The sequence below is a fragment of the Pinus tabuliformis genome, chromosome 2_1 (assembly GCF_031772625.1).
Source record: "Pinus tabuliformis cultivar Carrire ecotype Pingquan chromosome 2_1, CPIR1, whole genome shotgun sequence".
NCBI lineage: Eukaryota > Viridiplantae > Streptophyta > Pinopsida > Pinales > Pinaceae > Pinus > Pinus tabuliformis.
In genome coordinates, this window is record NC_142299.1 from 545,501,900 (window position 1) to 545,519,478 (window position 17,579).

The window sequence follows — 17,579 nt, forward strand, 5'->3', positions numbered from 1 at the left end:
TTGACTAGTATGTTAAATCAGTCTTTTAAGGTATGACAATTTTGGAGGTATGGAATTGGAATAGAGGTGTTGGTGGACTGAGAATCACCATACAAATATTAATATATTAATAACAATAACAGCATCACAATACTATTAAGTATTTACGTTAAAATGCTTATTAGGATCATAAAGAGATACAATGAACGAATGAAGCTGAAGCCAGTGTCAACATGACGGATGACTTTTTCAGCGAAAGAATGAAAACTGTTTTAAAGCATAGGTACGGGGCGCAGGTGGCTAGAAATGATGATCTTTCACTTCCTTTTTGGCTGCCTTCTTTTTGTGATGCTCGTGGAAGGCATAGCCCCCAGCTCCCACTGCAGCTGTTGCTGCAATCTCCTCCTCAATCTTGTGCCTGTGCGCGTTCTCTGGATCCTTCTTTGCTTTATGTTTCTCGTACTGCATACCCAATGAGAGAATTAGTAATCCTATAATTGTATAGGTAAACTCTATAAACCTGATTTAGTTTATCAACTTACTAAAAATTACAGAATAAGAGAGATATATATATATAGTACCAGTGCGAACGTTCCAGCAGCGACTGCTCCCAGTTCACCTAAATGCTCCATTCGCTTATGGTGCTTCTCCTCCTTCATCGCTTTCTCGTACGGCGTCGCCTCCGAGTTGGCGTTCTGGTTCTTGTGATGGTGGAAGTGATGGTGTTTATTCTCAGACATGCTTTCCGAAATTGATTTCAATTACAACGGTTTGAAAGGAAATTCGAAAACCACTTATATACCCTTACAATAATCAAATCTGTAGATCCCAATGCAATGTAAGGAAATGCAGACAATGACTTTTACCCGCTGACAATACTCAAATTCCTGAGCACATTAGATTACATGAATGAATGGTAGGGAATTAGTCCGGTATATATATAGCCAGAGTTTAATATTAAACACGCTATACCGTGTGGAAACAGCGTTCACGCGTGCGCGGTTTCCAAATGGCCGGTGTGCCTGCATGGTCTCTCCTTATCCAATAGAGAAGACTGACGAGGAAGGTGTGTTTGATCGGAGGTGCGCTAATTTGACATCGTTAACCGAATGGACAACGCGTTCGTGCAGTTTCCAGAGTGGCTGCGGCCACCACATAGCCTGTGCTTATCGGAAAGTGAATGATGATGACGAGGAAGGTACGTTTAATTAGATGGAGTAATGTGACATTGTGAAGAAACGAATATTAATAATTAATAAACTTAAATCACGCTTATAACAGGTCTACGCGGGGCCGTCACATTGATTTTATTAACGTCATGCATAACCGCGAGTTAACTGAATCAGAATCAGACTAACTGGTCCATGGTACACAGAGTAAAGCTTTTTAGGTAAACATGGTTTAAGATAGATCGATAAAGTGCAACATAGTGATTAAACCCATGGGAAAGTAAACACACGTTATTTAGCAGCGTAATCATGCTTTAGAAATGCGCATGGACAAATAAAGTATGCACATTCCAATATACAAGTAGTTTATTACCTCCTTGAAAAGGTGTTTAGGAAATTTATGTTACACGTTTTAATTAATTAAAAAAATTTGTTTATTTAGATTTTAAGTTTCTGTGGTAGTTTTTTGCAGTGGTATGATCCGGATTATCCACAGTTTCATGTTCATTCCGTCTACGTTTCAAACCCTAAAGGGGGTCCATCATCACGACTAAATCAGAAAGAATATGAATGAAAACTTATTGAGAGAAGAGCTATAATGACCTAGGTATAAATAAACCTAGAACCCTAATTTTTAAGAAGCATAATTTTTTTCTCATTTATTTTTATTTATTTATATTATTATTATTTCCAAATTAATTATTCCTCTTAATTTAGGTAGAACCTAAATTATTTTAATTGATATATCTGATTCATGAATAAGTTTAATTTTTCATTTCCTTCCAACTGTTTTTATTTTCATTTAATTTATTAATTTGAATTTAATTGATTAATTAATTTAATTTATTGTTATTTACCATTCTAATTAATTAGTTAATTAATTACTTTAATTAATTACTTTAATTTATTTAGATTAATTTATAATCTTAATTATTTATTAATCCAATGTTAATCCTTGGTTATTATTAATTCTTTTAATTAATTGACTAATTTTATTTAATTCTTATTTTAATTAGAATAGAATAACTAAATTAATTAATTTTGATTTAATTGATCTATTTAGATTAATTAAATAATTGATTTATAATTCTTCCTATTATTTTTATTCGATTAGTTAATTAAATTAAATTTATTGATTAATTAATCTTATTGATTAATTAATTTTTATTTAGTTAATTAATTAAATTAAATTTATTGATTAATTAATCTTATTGATTAATTAATTTTATTTTTATTTAATTAATTAATTAAATTAAATTTATTGATTAATTAATTTTATTGATTAATTAACTTTATTTAATTTAATTATAACCATAATTCTTTTTAATTGATTTGTGATATTTACCATTTTAACCTATTAAGCCTTCATTTCCTAATTAATTAATTAATTAATTAATTAAGTGATTGATTAATTAATTTATTTTATTTTATTTTATTTTTCTTTTATTTTATTATTATTAATTATTTGAGAAATTTTATTTAATTCTTATTTAGAATTAATTACAATTTTTATTAAATTAATATAATTAATTAAATAATAAAATTTTAATTTAATTAATTAATTTTGATTTAATTAATCTAATTAAATTCTAATTAAATTTATCTAATTAAATTTTATTTTTATTAAGAGACCCTGATACTATGCTTCCAAAGCCCTGGAGGGGTTTATTTGTTTGATCAGGGGAAGCCAGTTTCCACTAATTTCACTCCCATTGTCCCTGTTGAGGTTTTGAGGAAATTTCATAATTTCGATGGCCTCTCTTATTTTTCTTTTCTGATAATTATCCTCTCTTGCAATCACTTTAGCGTCCTCCACACACACATGATGTTTGGTTTTGGACGAGTGTTCCACAAGCGCCGATGTACGGGATCTCTCATTCTTTATATCAGCCACGTGCTCCTTTAGTCTTATTTTCAGAGATCGACCTGTTTCCCCAATATAACTCTTACAACAAGAGCAGTCAATCTTATACACACCCTTGAGTTGTTGAGGATCGATGTTATCCTTTACTGACCTCATCGTCTGCCTTATAGTTCCACATGTTGTAAATTGAGTGTTTATGTTCTTCTTCCTTAAAATTTTTGCAATCTTATCTGTAATCCCCTGGATGAATGGAAGGTAGACCTTCCCAGAATCTTCTTTCTTGTCTTCAGGAGGATGCTTGGAGAGGGCCTTATCCTGAGCTCTTCTTATAGCCTTCTTGATACTCCATTCTTTGTATCCAAGGTTTTTGAAGACAGAGGTTAAGTGCTCAATCTCTTCTTTTAGGTGATCCGGGTCAGAAATCCTGAAAGCCCTAACAGCTAGAGTGTTTAATACGCCAGATTTTTGGGAAGGATGATGGTAAGAGTCAGCGTGAAGATAGCTATCAGTATGAGTTTTCTTTCTGTAGACCTGGTGTCCCAAAGTACCATCCTCTTTTCTACTAATCTGTAATCCCCTGGTTTCCACTTTGTTGCAATGTGGGAAATGTCACATCTCCAATTTTTCCAAGTATACTTACCCTTTTTTGAAAACCATTGAGAAGCTCCAACTCACTGATTATATCTTCCATTCTTTCACAGTGAGGATCCCTTACAATGCTTCCACCATGTTTTTCTAAGAAAGATACAAGAGAGGCTAAATCAAAGCAAACTATCAAACTTGGAAACCAACCTCAAATCACAAAATTTCTTCGGAACATGAGCAACAAAGAAAATGCGAGATGTAACACTGGAGGAGGTAAGTATGCTCTCTCAATGTCTAAATGAAAATTACATCGTTGAATATTAGGGGACTTGGAGACCTCATCAAACCAAAGGTAGTAAAAGAAGTAAAATAATTAGTGAATTTGAGGAAACCGCATGTCTTATTTCTCCAAGAAATAAAACTAGTTGAAGTAGAGACCATGGACTTGTCACAAGCTATGACTCAGAGTGCAAGTTGTCTACAGTTAGCCGAGCTATTTTTAAAAGTAGTTGATTTTCTGAAAAATGGTATTCCAGCGTGGGTTCCTGCCAATTTACACCAAAAAGAATTTCTTGATTTCATGGAGAAAGAGGATAAATGAACATATGAATCAAAACATGTACAAGCATTATAGACTATTTGTATAAGCTCATTCACAGAGGAAGTTTTTTGGAAGGAATATGACAATAATTTGGAGGTGAAGGGATTTGAAATCTACCTCAGTGAAGCTCTAGTGCACAAAAAATTGTATGGATGTAAGTTGGCAGCATTGATTGATTATTATGGGTTGCGGAGATTATCAATGGAAACATCATAACTTTGTCAATATTCCATGGTAATAGGAAGCATAGAGATCTAAAGGAAACAATCATGTATGCAGTAAGGTCTCTCAGAACACTGCAGGGGGTGGTTTGAAAATGGCTATCATGATTACGAGAACACTGCAACTAGCTTTGCTGACAAGCAAAGTGCCAGGGCATCAACTAGGTATCATGTAACATGTCACCCAGATTATTGGGGCCGTACAAATTTGAAAGGATCTGGTACTACCGATCCCCATTTTATAAGTTTTCCATTGGTGATATATGACAAACTACTTAGCATCAAACGCAAGAGGATTACTCTTGTTATTAACATGGAATAAGAGGTTACAGTTAATAAATTGTCATTTAATCATGTGGGCAAGTTGATTATATTGTTTCAAGAAACCTCAAAGGGATGGAGCCCTTGGAAGTCATCTCTCTTCATCTCGAGAATCATAAAACCGTGCCTGTAAAATGCATTGTTTCACCGTCAGATGTGAAGTGGGTGGTCTCCAGGACAACTAATACAGTTACTTGTGTTTATGTTTCAGGGTTTAAATTATGTTTCACTATATTACTGACAGAGATGGTGAATTATTTTTATTTTTCTAGGTGACGAGCAAACTATAGATGGTTGGTTACATTGGCAAAAGGGGCCATGCTCTGCCACAATTCCTCTACCTAGAGTATACATTTAATTAATCTTTGAATATAATCAACAGTGATTTGTATATTTCCAAGCATAGTTTGATAGGATATGAGCGTAAATGGTAAATCCATTTTTGTCAAATAGCTTAAGGTGAAAAGAGGCATATTTGCAAACGTGTAAGGTCCAACCCACACACTGGGTAGTGATAGCTGGGGATGAAATATGATCCCAGTGGGAGCCTAAGAGAGCCTGTAAAGAGCAAGGAAAATCATAAATTTGTGTTCCTAGAATACCTTACTTGATACAATATCGAAACATGATTGCAGGATTTCTGCATAGTGAGAATTATCAGCATGCTACACTGTCTTTTGGTACAAATTTGGTAAAATTTCATCAAGTATATGTAAGCATGATGTCATTAGGAATATTACAAACTGCAATTTCGGTATTGATGCATGATCTGTAGAGGTAAGACTACTCTAAAACTGAAAACCCACTTCCCTGACCAATAAGTAGCTCAACCGAGACACAACCCATGGACCAGATATCAATAGCAAAAGTATGCTCAGTGGCTCCAAATATAAGCTCAGGAGCTCTATAATAACTGAAGAAAATGTATGATATATTTGGTTCACCTTTTACCTTATAAGAAGAGCATCAGCATATACATATATACATACATACAGAGAAATGAAGTTCTACATTAAATAGACTCATGAATCAAACCTTAAATCCCAAGTCCATTGAACAAAATCTAGTATTCTAAACATTACACATTTCATAAAACATTAAATGCTGCCATCAAATCATTTAAGCCAATTCAGGAATCTACTAGTTACACTTCACCAACAACTCACCAGAGCTTTTGGCACTTCCAAAATCACATAACTTTGGTTGATGATTGTGAGGATTGACCTGTTCAAAATATCATTTCAGAAATATTTGACAAGCTCATTGGGGTACAAAAACCATGCTACTCATGAACAATAGAGTACGTTAATTGTATAGCAAACAGACCCTCTTTCCAACCACAAATTTGACAAGAATCCAGCAAGAATTTCACGCACAGTGAAGATTCTCTGTGTTGGAATGATTCCATTGGTTTGTTTTGCCCAATTTTAAATTAAACCAGATCATCCAAAACAGTCAGAGTTCCAGATCAATCAACACTCTGACTGAATTTTACATAAGACTTTGGCAAGGGAGGGAAGTTTGCTACACGTTTAGGCAGCTCCTATAAACAACCATTTATCACTAAAGTCTAATTAACCCAAACCAGCTTTAAATGAATCACCAGCTCTAGGTTGATCCAACCCTTCCATACCCCTTTGATATCCCATTTTTATATGTCCTTTAATTTGAGAAAAACCATTTTTTTCATCCACTGAGCAAGGATTTTGAATTCTTCACTTGCACTCAATAGGATATTTGGAAATATTTGTTATCTCAAAATATATAAGCAAGACCTATTTCCCCGTTTCCAACTAAGGTGATCAATAATAAGAGGGGTTGCTTCCTTTCACAGATTTCAAATAGTAAAACCTGGACCTGCCCAATAAGTTGATTCTACCCTGATGAGAGAATTCTTATTGAATATTCCGGCAGAAAGCCAAATTTCCACCACACACTGAAATCTGAAATAAGTATCCAAATGATTGTAGCTCTAGAGAAATATTCATAAATATAGGGTCTTAGACTGCCAATACCCCATTAACCGTTGGGAGACAAATTACATTCCAGTTTACTAAATGGAATTTTCTTTCACTATTCCTCCCTCCATGCCATAGAAACTTGTGAATTAACAAGCTCAACTGATTGAGCACAACTTTTGGGTCAAGAAGGTCAGATTATAGGTAGATAGGAAGTGACGATAGAACATATTTAACTATCACAACACATTCTAATGAAGAGAGCCATTGAGCACCCCAGGCTTGAAATTTCTTCGAAAATTTATTTAAGCTATCGATTCAACTCTCCATATAAGAGGCACCGATCAAAAGGGGAATTCCTAAATATCTAAATAATTTCCATTCCATTCTAAAGGGAATCCAAGAACCATCAAAATTTCATTAATATTTTGAAGTGGACAGTTCCATCCTATCATTAGGCTCTTTGTTTTATCCATGAAGCCCCCCAATAGGTCTAGATATTGATCCAACACTGGTTTGAATCGCTGAGCAATAATTTTTGGAGGCTACCCCTAACAACAATGTATCGTCAGCAAACTGGGAATGATACACATATTTATTGTTGTTTTCTATACTTAGTCCTCATATTCTCCCTTCCCTTCCCTTCTTCCCATCTCTGGGTTCCTTATTAAGTTTTCTGCCACTAATATATTAAGGTTTCTAAAGGAGCTATCCACAGGCTTCCAATACAATCTCTAGTCCAATTTATGAACTCATTACAGAAACCCAACTTTTCCATCACCGAGGAGTGATGGATTCTATTGAAGGTGTTTTCCATGTCAAGTTTGATAATCATACCCAGCTAACCCCATTTCTTTCTTGAATGAATCGCCTCCTGAACAAGAATGATGTTGTCTATGATTTATCGATGCTTCATGAAACCAACTTGGTTTTTTGATATGATTGTAGGGAAAATCTTTTTGAGCATAATAGCTAAATTTTTTGTTAGAAACTTCTAGGCCAAATTACACATTGAGATTGTCCAGAATCGAGAGAATGAGGACAACTATGTCTCCTTCAGAATTAGAGCTAAAAAGGATGAGTTGGTATTTCCCCCAAACCTTCATTTAAATATGGAGGAGTTAAGAATTCACATTAAAAATTATAAAGAAGTCATCCAGTCCCAGATCTTTAACCATGTTTAGGGACTAGATGGTTTCAATTGCGTCATCTTCCTTAATTGGCTTAACAAGATGAGAATTTTCCTGATACAAAACAATGGAGGTGAGACATGAGATGAAGTATTTCTACATTTCCGAGCCATTTACTTTGTCCCTAGAATGTGGATTCTTGAAGAAGAAAAAGTCCTCTCTTAATTTCCTAGAAAAAACATATTTTAAGGTGACCTCGAGAAGAAATTTTCTTTACTCGATTCCTAGTTTCTCTTTATTTAGTATGCTTGTGAAAAAAGGATGTATTTATATCACATGAGGCTTCGAGACATGAGATGCCAGTATTCTTCCTCCTTTCCTGTTGATTTTAAATATTTGGTTACTAGGTTTTTTTCTTCTTCTAACTTCTTGTGAGTGATGGTCTGGACTCCATCAAGCCTTGATGATCTTCAATATTTTATTCCCAAACATAGCTAAGAGACCTGCGAACTGGCATAGCCCAAGCATGAGTTATCAGGCCAGCCTCTCTTTCCTTTTGGAGCCCCCCTGGATTAAACCAGAAAGGAATCAGATCTAAATCTTATGGAGAGTCTAAATCCAACCCGATGGGTTTGTGATCAGAATCCCCTTGATCCAGAATACTAGAAATACATTATATGCCATTTACCAACCAATTACTACGGATGAGAAAGCGGTCTAGCTTTTTTGCAAGTGGGAAATGTCACATCTCCAATTTTTCCAAGTATACTTACCCTTTTTTGAAAAGCATTGAGAAGCTCAAACTCACTAACGATATCTTCCATTCTTTCACAGTGAGGATCCCTTACAATGCTTCCACCATTTTTTTCTAAGAAAGATACAAGAGAGGCTAAATCAAAGCAAACTATCAAACTTGGAAACCAACCTCAGATCACAAAATTTCTTCGAAACGTGAGAAACAAAGAAAATGCGAGATGTAAGGCTGGAGGAGGTAAGTATGCTCTCTGAAAGTCTAAATGAAAATTACATCATTGAATATTAGGAGACTTGGAGACCTCATCAAACCAAAGGTAGTAAAGGAAGTAAAATAACTAGTGAATTTGAGGAAACTGCAGGTCTTATTTCTCCAAGAAATAAAACTAACTGAAGAAGAGACCATGGCCTTGTCACAAACAATTCGGAAAAATTGTTTGGGACCTTGGGTGTAGCGCAAAGATCTCAGCGAGATTTTGGTGACATTTGCAGCCTTTGGTAAAAATACCGATTAATGCTAATATATAATGTCAAATTATGTTTCTGGGTGGCTTTCAAAGTAGAAGATAAGTAGTCAAAAGAATCATTGTCCCTTATAAATGTCTCTATGTTCCAGTATTGTAGAGTGAAAAATAAGATTTTTGGTACTCTTTAACACTTATAAAGGAGGGTCACTAGCACATAGATAATGTGATAGGAAGTGATTTTAACACAATGATTTTCAATTTTGAAAAACATGGTGGAAGCATTGTAAGGGATCTTCACTGTGAAAGAATGGAAGATGTGATCAGTGATTGGGAGATTCTTAATGGTTTTCAAAAAATGGTAAGTATACTTGGAAAAATTGGAGAAGTGACATTTCCCACATTGCAGAAAAGTTAGACCGCTTTCTCATCCATAGTAATTGGTTGGTAAAGCAGTAGATTAGTATGTTAGACATATTTTCATTTAGTATCATTATGATTATGTTTCATGATGACTCAAGATGGAAAATTAGTTTTGTTTCTATGAATTATCGTTTTCCATTATCTAATAGATACAGAGCATTGCAGTGTGCATTTAATATTACGATCCTAGTGAATCATGTCACCAATTTGTAGTGTGCGTTTAATATTTTGGATGTTATTCCAAAAAAGAAATGAACATTGCCTAGTTGTTTAAATGACTAATCACAATTCTTCAATTCCATTTTTTTTACTAGTTTTTATCTTCAATGATTGTTTATATATCATGATGCTTCTCGAATTTATGCCTTACGACATTTCCTTTGCAACATTTGGTGCAATTTCTAGTAATAATTCTAATGTTACTCTTAACATTAATAAAACTTTATTATAATAAAACCAACGTAGATCCATCTTAAGTAGGGATCTGACAAGAGCTTCGAGGGATCAAATTTGTTCAGGTGCAAACTCAGTTTAGAGTGCAAAAAATAATGTGTAATTTTTCAATGTTTAAATTTTATTTTTGAATGCTATAGAGATTACACCACTTAAACTTGTGATTCCAAAAAATCTTTGTTAGATTTTGACAAACAAACATATACCCAAAAAAGTGTTAAACTTTAAAACGCATAGACCAATTCAAATGTTTTAACCAAAAAAAACTTATCTTTTTCAATAAGTTTATGTGATATTGATTATTTTTTAAAACAATATATAAAATATTTTAAACATAAAATGTGAATTGAGTGATTTTATTAGGGCACATTAAAATGCTTTTTTTGGTTATTAATATATTTTTAATTCATATTAAAATGTTTTATTCGTAAAGCACATTGGATATTTTGTTATATACAACATTCAAATAATTTCTTTTAACACTTTTCTCTATATATAGAGATATATAAAATTGATGTCAATAAAATATAGTTAATGTAGATCTTCAAATAGTTTTTTTTAAATCACATGTTAAAATATTTTAAAAAGTGTAAGGTTTAAGCATCTTACTCACACATTTTTTTTAATTCTAATTAGTTCACATGAAATTATATTCGTTGATATGGACAACTAATTAAACAAGCATAACATATAATTTTTTCCCTTTTATTATAGCTAACATCAATTTTCTATTTAGAGAATATTTTATTTTCATTTTAAAAGGAACACACGTCGACATAGTTAAACATCGCCTTCACACTCGTTGTAGAATGAGCCTCTCGGCTCAACAAGTGAGTTATTAAGTTTACTAATATTTGTATATAATATTATTAATGTTGTTAATATTGTTAAATTTTTTAATAATATATTTGATTTATTAATGTAACATGATAAATTTATTAATATTATTAATGGTATTATTAAAAGTGTTTTTATTAATATTATATTTTTAACAATACTGTTATTTTTTTTCTAGGCAAATAAAAAACATTATATTACCAAAAATATTTTACATAGAGTACATTGTGAGAAGAACTATAAAGGTATAGTTGAGATGAGGAGAAGTATGCAAAGTGCTAATTCTGGATTGAAAAGAGATAGGGATGGATCATCTCCTGTGAGAGGGAAACCAGTTGGTCCTTTAGTATGAGCAAATATATGATTGGAAATCATGGACCATACAAAAATGTAGATAGGAGATATAAAACTGAACGAAGACCCTGCAAAAAGGATACCTACTAGTGTGACCATGGAAACTTAAATGACATAATAATCTAAAGAAATACTTTGTCGAATAAAGAATATTGGGAAACCCCATCAATGTGTTTTCTTCACTTTGGAACTATTTGGTGCTTTTGTGCTTTGTTGTGGTCTTCTCCACCTACTCCAACATTTCTAGGTGTACCCATTTATCCATTTTCTTCGATGATAAAGCGGCAATAGGAAATCATTTCTTCCTCAAAGGGTTTTGCTTTAATGGTGTAGTTTACACTTGTGGAAGGCTTCAGTTAATTATCTGCCATTTATTGAGGTTTTTCGCTATGAAATGATCCTTGGACAATAATGCCTTTTCCTTTCACTTTTGCCACTAGAGGAGAAGGGAGAGGAGGGGAACCAGGTTGGTGTGAGGAATTAAATCAACAGAGCTTTCGATGGAGTTAGTGGTTGTCAAAGTTAGAGGAACATGAGGTAAATCAATGCCTATAGCCCTGGGTAGATTGCATAGCACCAGATGGGTATTGTTGAATTGAATACCCACCTATGCCATCATTCATTCTACTTTTCCCTCACGCCCTCCAAGGTCCAAAGATGGTGAACTACAATTTTTTGAACTTACCAATGGCCATCACCTAAACACCTACACTTTGCCTCCATGGAAGCCACCATGATGCACATGTACGCTAGTATATCAGGGTCAAACAATTCTACATTTTCATCGTGCTAGGCAGAGTGGGGTGAATTCCCTCATCCTCGGCCTTCTTGTGTCTCTCTACACCCTTCTCTAACCATATTTCATATATGAGAGTCATTGAACCAAGAGCACTGGCTTCTGATATTTTTGGAAGAGAAAATAATGTTTTTGCTGCTTTTGTCAACACCTACCTCCTGGAAGATGGAATGGGGGAGGAAATTAAGGGACTGAGGTATACATATTAACCGGAACATGAGATCCAATTTAAGACCTATCAGAAGGAACCAAGATGATTTCGAGGGGAATCTTTCACAAAACCTAAATTAAACGAGGCATATCTCACTTAAAGGAATTGTGCGGTGCATGACTGCAACCTTGACACTTTATTGATTACAGGCGCGATTGTTGTCCGACAAGACCTAACAAAAATCATAAATCAAAATAGAATCCCAATCAAGGAATTACAAATATTATTATTAATGATATTATTGACATTTCTTTTTGTAAGCTTAGCAGGACTACATCTTCATCATGTCCAATATATCATCCTAATCGAGACAGGGAATTAAACTATTAACTTCACATCAAAGAGTGCCTTAACATAACGCCCAATCACACTCATGAACAATAATAATATTAATATTAATATCAATAACATTATTAATATTAGAACTAAATATTAAAAATAATTCTGTAATATTAAAATAAAAATTAATAATACAACAAATTTATTTTAATATTAACAATTATTTTAAACCTAAAATAAATAATACATCAAATAAAATCTTAATATTTCACCATTTAGCAGTTAAAACCTAAACCTTGATGCAAGAAAACCCTCTTGGTTATTTCCACTTCTTCAACAACAAACCACATAAAGAAGCCACCAAATAACCACATTTAACCACTTAAAACCTTTATGCAAGGAAAACCCTAATGGTAGCATTTCTCCGCGTTTCTTCAACAACGAAACCTCATAAGGCGGCCAACAAATAACCACATTTAATCACAATCACATTTAATTATTTTTATTGCGTTTATCCATGCCCATGCCTAACCACTAACCCTAGTAGAGGAAGATGCGAATCGAATACGTTTGATAAGGAAAGGTTGGAGTAAAAAAGGTTGAATACAACTACGGAAAAATGAGTCAAAGAGACAAAAGAAAGAATCAAATTGATGAAATAAAGTAAAAATAAAGCTCAGAACGTTCGAGTTACTCAAGTACTTTTATTTCGCAAGCATGGTAGCATAAACAACTGCTTATAATGTAATTAGATATAAAAAAAAAACACTTCTATATAATTCAAAGGAAATGTTACTAAATCTAAGAATTTTAATATTAATATTAAAAAATATCTCATTTAACTTTTTATAACATATTTAAATTATATATATTATTTAAAATATAATTAATTTACCAATTTCTCAACATGAAAATTTATATATATATATATTTAATATTTTAAATTATAATTATAATTATTTATTTTTTCCAATATAAATTTATCAAACATACTAAAAATTATATGTTTATAAATTGTACTTGTATTGAAATCTAAATCTCTATGAATTGTGTTTCTTTAATAAGTTTTTTTCTGCGAGATTTAGGTGTGTATTGATTTTGAAAAGACAAAATGAAGAAATTAAATTTCACAAAAAAGAAGTTGCAATAGTGAAATTCAACAGCCCTTGTTAAATCTAGAAGTAAGCTTCAACATTAATTATTACATATCAAGAATATTGTCAATCAATTCAACAACCCATGTTAAATCCATAAGCAAGCTTCAACATTAGTTATTTCTTATCAAGAGTATAGTCAATCCAGTAACCACATACGATTATCAAATAAGTTATTAGTTATGGAATATGATTACAAAGGCACTGGCTCCAATTCTTCATTTATTTCTAGCTACATTGTACGCATCTAGATATTTGTAGTCTTGAGCTCTAGTGATGGCAAAAAGCAAGATTCTTGGATGAGTGGTCAAGGTTTATTTTTTTGATTAAGTGATAAGTGGTTAGTGAGTTTATTGGAGTATTAATTATACTTATTGTCTTATCCAAATAAGTTGATGTAATTCCTTGCTTCTAGTCATGTCCAGATTGATGTAATTCCCTATTTCCTATTGTGGGTGATTTCCAAGCCAATTATATTTCACAACTTATTTTATGTGCAACATCAAAAATCAAATTATTCTACAAGCTGAGGCTCTTAGGCTAACACATTATTTAAAATGAAACAAATACATGTGATGGATTAGAATGGAGAGACAATTTCTAAAAAAACATCATTTCCTAAGTTAAAGAAAATTGGCACAATTATTAAAAAAAATTAAGAATGACACAAAACCTTACCAGGAATAGTATAATTGTTAAAAAAAATAAATGAAGAATGACACAAAACTTTACCAATAGCACAATCTGAAATCATTCCATTGTTGTTACAAAATCCAAAAATTTACGAGAATCATTTCATTGTTGTCAACATAATCATTCCATTGGTACCACTGGATCTTACCGAAAGTTCCACCACTTAGCAGAAGTTCCACCACTCTCAGTCCCAAGCAAAAGCTCTTCTCAAACCCTCGCCATAAATGCTAAAGTTACCTAGGCTAAAAAACCTAATATTCTCTACCCAAATCCCAAATCTAACTCCAAGAAGCTAAACATCTAAAGGGAGAATTGAAGTTGAAATACAACAGTGAATTAAGGGCTTTGATGATGGGCCATAAATGGGGTATCAGATTTTTTGGATTTTTTTATTCCAAGAGTGGAGGAGAACGAGAATGAGAGGGCATTTTAGTAGTCCACATTCCTAAGGGCTAAGCCACTTGTCATGGGAAAGTGGGGAATGTGAATGAACATCTAGACATTTGATAAATAACCAAACATTTTATAACGGCATTTGCAAAATAAAGTTTGGAAGATATATACTTTTTATAAAATATTTTTTTGAATGTAATGGAATGTAATTTCATCAATATACATGTATAGTCAATTATAAAAGACACAATCCATTTTTAATTATAAATGCATTTAGATAAATCGAAAACCATTTTTCCCAACTCGAAAGATATTAAGAAGTATCTTTCATTCCCAATGATATAATTAGGTTGACTAATATGTTAAATCAGTCCGTCTTTTAAGGTATGACAATTTTGGAGGTATGGAATTGATTGATTTCGGAATTTTGGAGGTATGGAATTGGAATAGAGGTGTTGTGGACTGAGAATCAGCATACAAATATTAATAACAATAACAGCATCACAATACTATTAAGTATTTACGTTAAAATGGTTATTAGGATCATAAAGAGATACAATGAACGAATGAAGCTGAAGCCAGTGTCAACATGACGGATGACTTTTTCAGCGAAAGAATGAAAACTGTTTTAAAGCATAGGTACGGGGCGCAGGTGGCTAGAAATGATGATCTTTCACTTCCTTTTTGGCTGCCTTCTTTTTGTGACGCTCGTGGAAGGCATAGCCCCCAGCTCCCACTGCAGCTGTTGCTGCAATCTCCTCCTCAATCTTGTGCCTGTGCGCGTTCTCTGGATCCTTCTTTGCTTTATGTTTCTCGTACTGCATACCCAATGAGAGAATTAGTAATCCTATAATTGTATAGGTAAACTCTATAAACCTGATTTAGTTTATCAACTTACTAAAAATTACAGAATAAGAGAGATATATATATAGTACCAGTGCAAACGTTCCAGCAGCGACTGCTCCCAGTTCACCTAAATGCTCCATTCGCTTATGGTGCTTCTCCTCCTTCATCGCTTTCTCGTACGGCGTAGCCTCCGAGTTGGCGTTCTGGTTCTTGTGATGGTGGAAGTGATGGTGTTTATTCTCAGACATGCTTTCCGAAATTGATTTCAATTACAACGGTTTGAAAGGAAATTCGAAAACCACTTATATACCCTTACAATAATCAAATCTGTAGATCCCAATGCAATGTAAGGAAATGCAGACAATGACTTTTACCCGCTGACAATACTCAAATTCCTGAGCAGATTAGATTACATGAATGAATGGTAGGGAATTACTTCGGTATATATATAGCCAGAGTTGAATATTAAACACGCTATACCGTGTGGAAACAGCGTTCACGCGTGCGCGGTTTCCAAATGGCCGGTGCGCCTTGCATGGTCTCTCCTTATCCAATAGAGAAGACTGACGAGGAAGGTGTGTTTGATCGGAGGTGCGCTAATTTGACATCGTTAACCGAATGGACAACGCGTTCGTGCAGTTTCCAGAGTGGCTGCGGCGACCACATAGCCTGTGCTTATCAGAAAGTGAATGATGATGACGAGGAAGGTACGTTTAATTAGATGGAGTAATGTGACATTGTGAAGTAACAGGTCTACGCGGGGTGTCACATTGATTTTATTAACGTCATGCATAACCGCGAGTTAACTGAATCAGAATCAGAATAACTGGTCCATGGTACACAGAATAAAGCTTTTTAGGTAAACATGGTTTAACATAGATCGATAAAGTGCAACATAGTGATTAAACCCATGGGAAAGTAAACACATGTTATTTAGCAGCGTAATCATGCTTTAGAAATGCGCATGGACAAATAAAGTATGCACATTCCAATATACAAGTAGTTTATTACCTCTTGAAAATGGTGTTTAGGAAATTTATGTTACACGTTTTAATTAAAAAAATTTGTTTATTTAGATTTTAAGCTTATGTGATAGTTTTTTGCAGTGGTATGATCCGGATTATCCACAGTTTCATGTTCATTCCGTGACGTTTCAAACCCCAAAGGGGGTCCATCATCACGACTAAATCAGAAAGAATATGAATGAAAACTTATTGAGAGAAGAGCTATAATGAACTAGGTATAACTAAACCTAGAACCCTAATTTTTAAGAAGCATAATTTTTTTCTCATTTATTTTTATTTATTTATATTATTATTATTTCCAAATTAATTATTCCTCTTAATTTACCTAGAACCTAAATTATTTTAATTGATATATCTAATTCATGAATAAGTTTAATTTTTCATTTCCTTCCAACTGTTTTTATTAATTTAACAAATTTTAATTTTATTTAATTTTATTTGATTAATTAATTAATTAATATAATTCTTACTTATTATTTTTATTTTCATTTAATTAATTAATTTGAATTTAATTGATTAATTAATTTAATTTATTGTTATTTACCATTCTAATTAATTAGTTAATTAATTACTTTAATTTAATTAGATTAATTTATAATCTTAATTATTTATTAATCCAATGTTAATCCTTGGTTATTAATTCTTTTAATTAATTGGCTAATTTTATTTAATTCTTATTTTAATTAGAATAGAATAACTAAATTAATTAATTTTGATTTAATTGATCTATTTAGATTAATTAAATAATTGATTTATAATTCTTCCTATTATTTTTATTCGATTAGTTAATTAAATTAAATTTATTGATTAATTAATTTTTATTTAGTTAATTAATTAAATTAAATTTATTGATTAATTAATCTTATTGATTAATTAATTTTATTTTTCCTTAATTAATTAATTAAATTAAATTTATTGATTAATTAATTTTAATGATTAATTAACTTTATTTAATTTAATTATAACCATAATTCTTTTTAATTAATTTTTGATATTTACCATTTTAACCTGTTAAGCCTTCATTGCCTAATTAATTAATTGATTAATTGATTAATTAATTAATTAATTAA

General features: G+C 32.4%; 2 protein-coding genes across 2 annotated transcripts; both read right to left on the bottom strand.

Moving 5' to 3' along the window:
* Positions 1–207: 207 nt before the first annotated feature.
* Positions 208–863, bottom strand: LOC149201461 (uncharacterized). The gene is made up of 2 exons (XM_089399733.1): positions 561–863; positions 208–441 (listed from the first exon to the last, which is right to left on the bottom strand). The coding sequence occupies exons 1-2, from the start codon at positions 717–719 to the stop codon at positions 280–282; spliced, it is 321 nt and encodes a 106-aa protein (XP_089255859.1). The 5' UTR covers positions 720–863; the 3' UTR covers positions 208–279.
* Positions 864–15,221: 14,358 nt separating this feature from the next.
* On the bottom strand, positions 15,222–15,876 carry LOC149201462 (uncharacterized). Its single transcript, XM_089399734.1, has 2 exons — positions 15,574–15,876; positions 15,222–15,456 (listed from the first exon to the last, which is right to left on the bottom strand). Exons 1-2 carry the CDS (start codon positions 15,730–15,732, stop codon positions 15,295–15,297), a joined length of 321 nt encoding a protein of 106 aa, XP_089255860.1. The 5' UTR covers positions 15,733–15,876; the 3' UTR covers positions 15,222–15,294.
* Between the last annotated feature and the right edge of the window lie 1,703 nt (positions 15,877–17,579).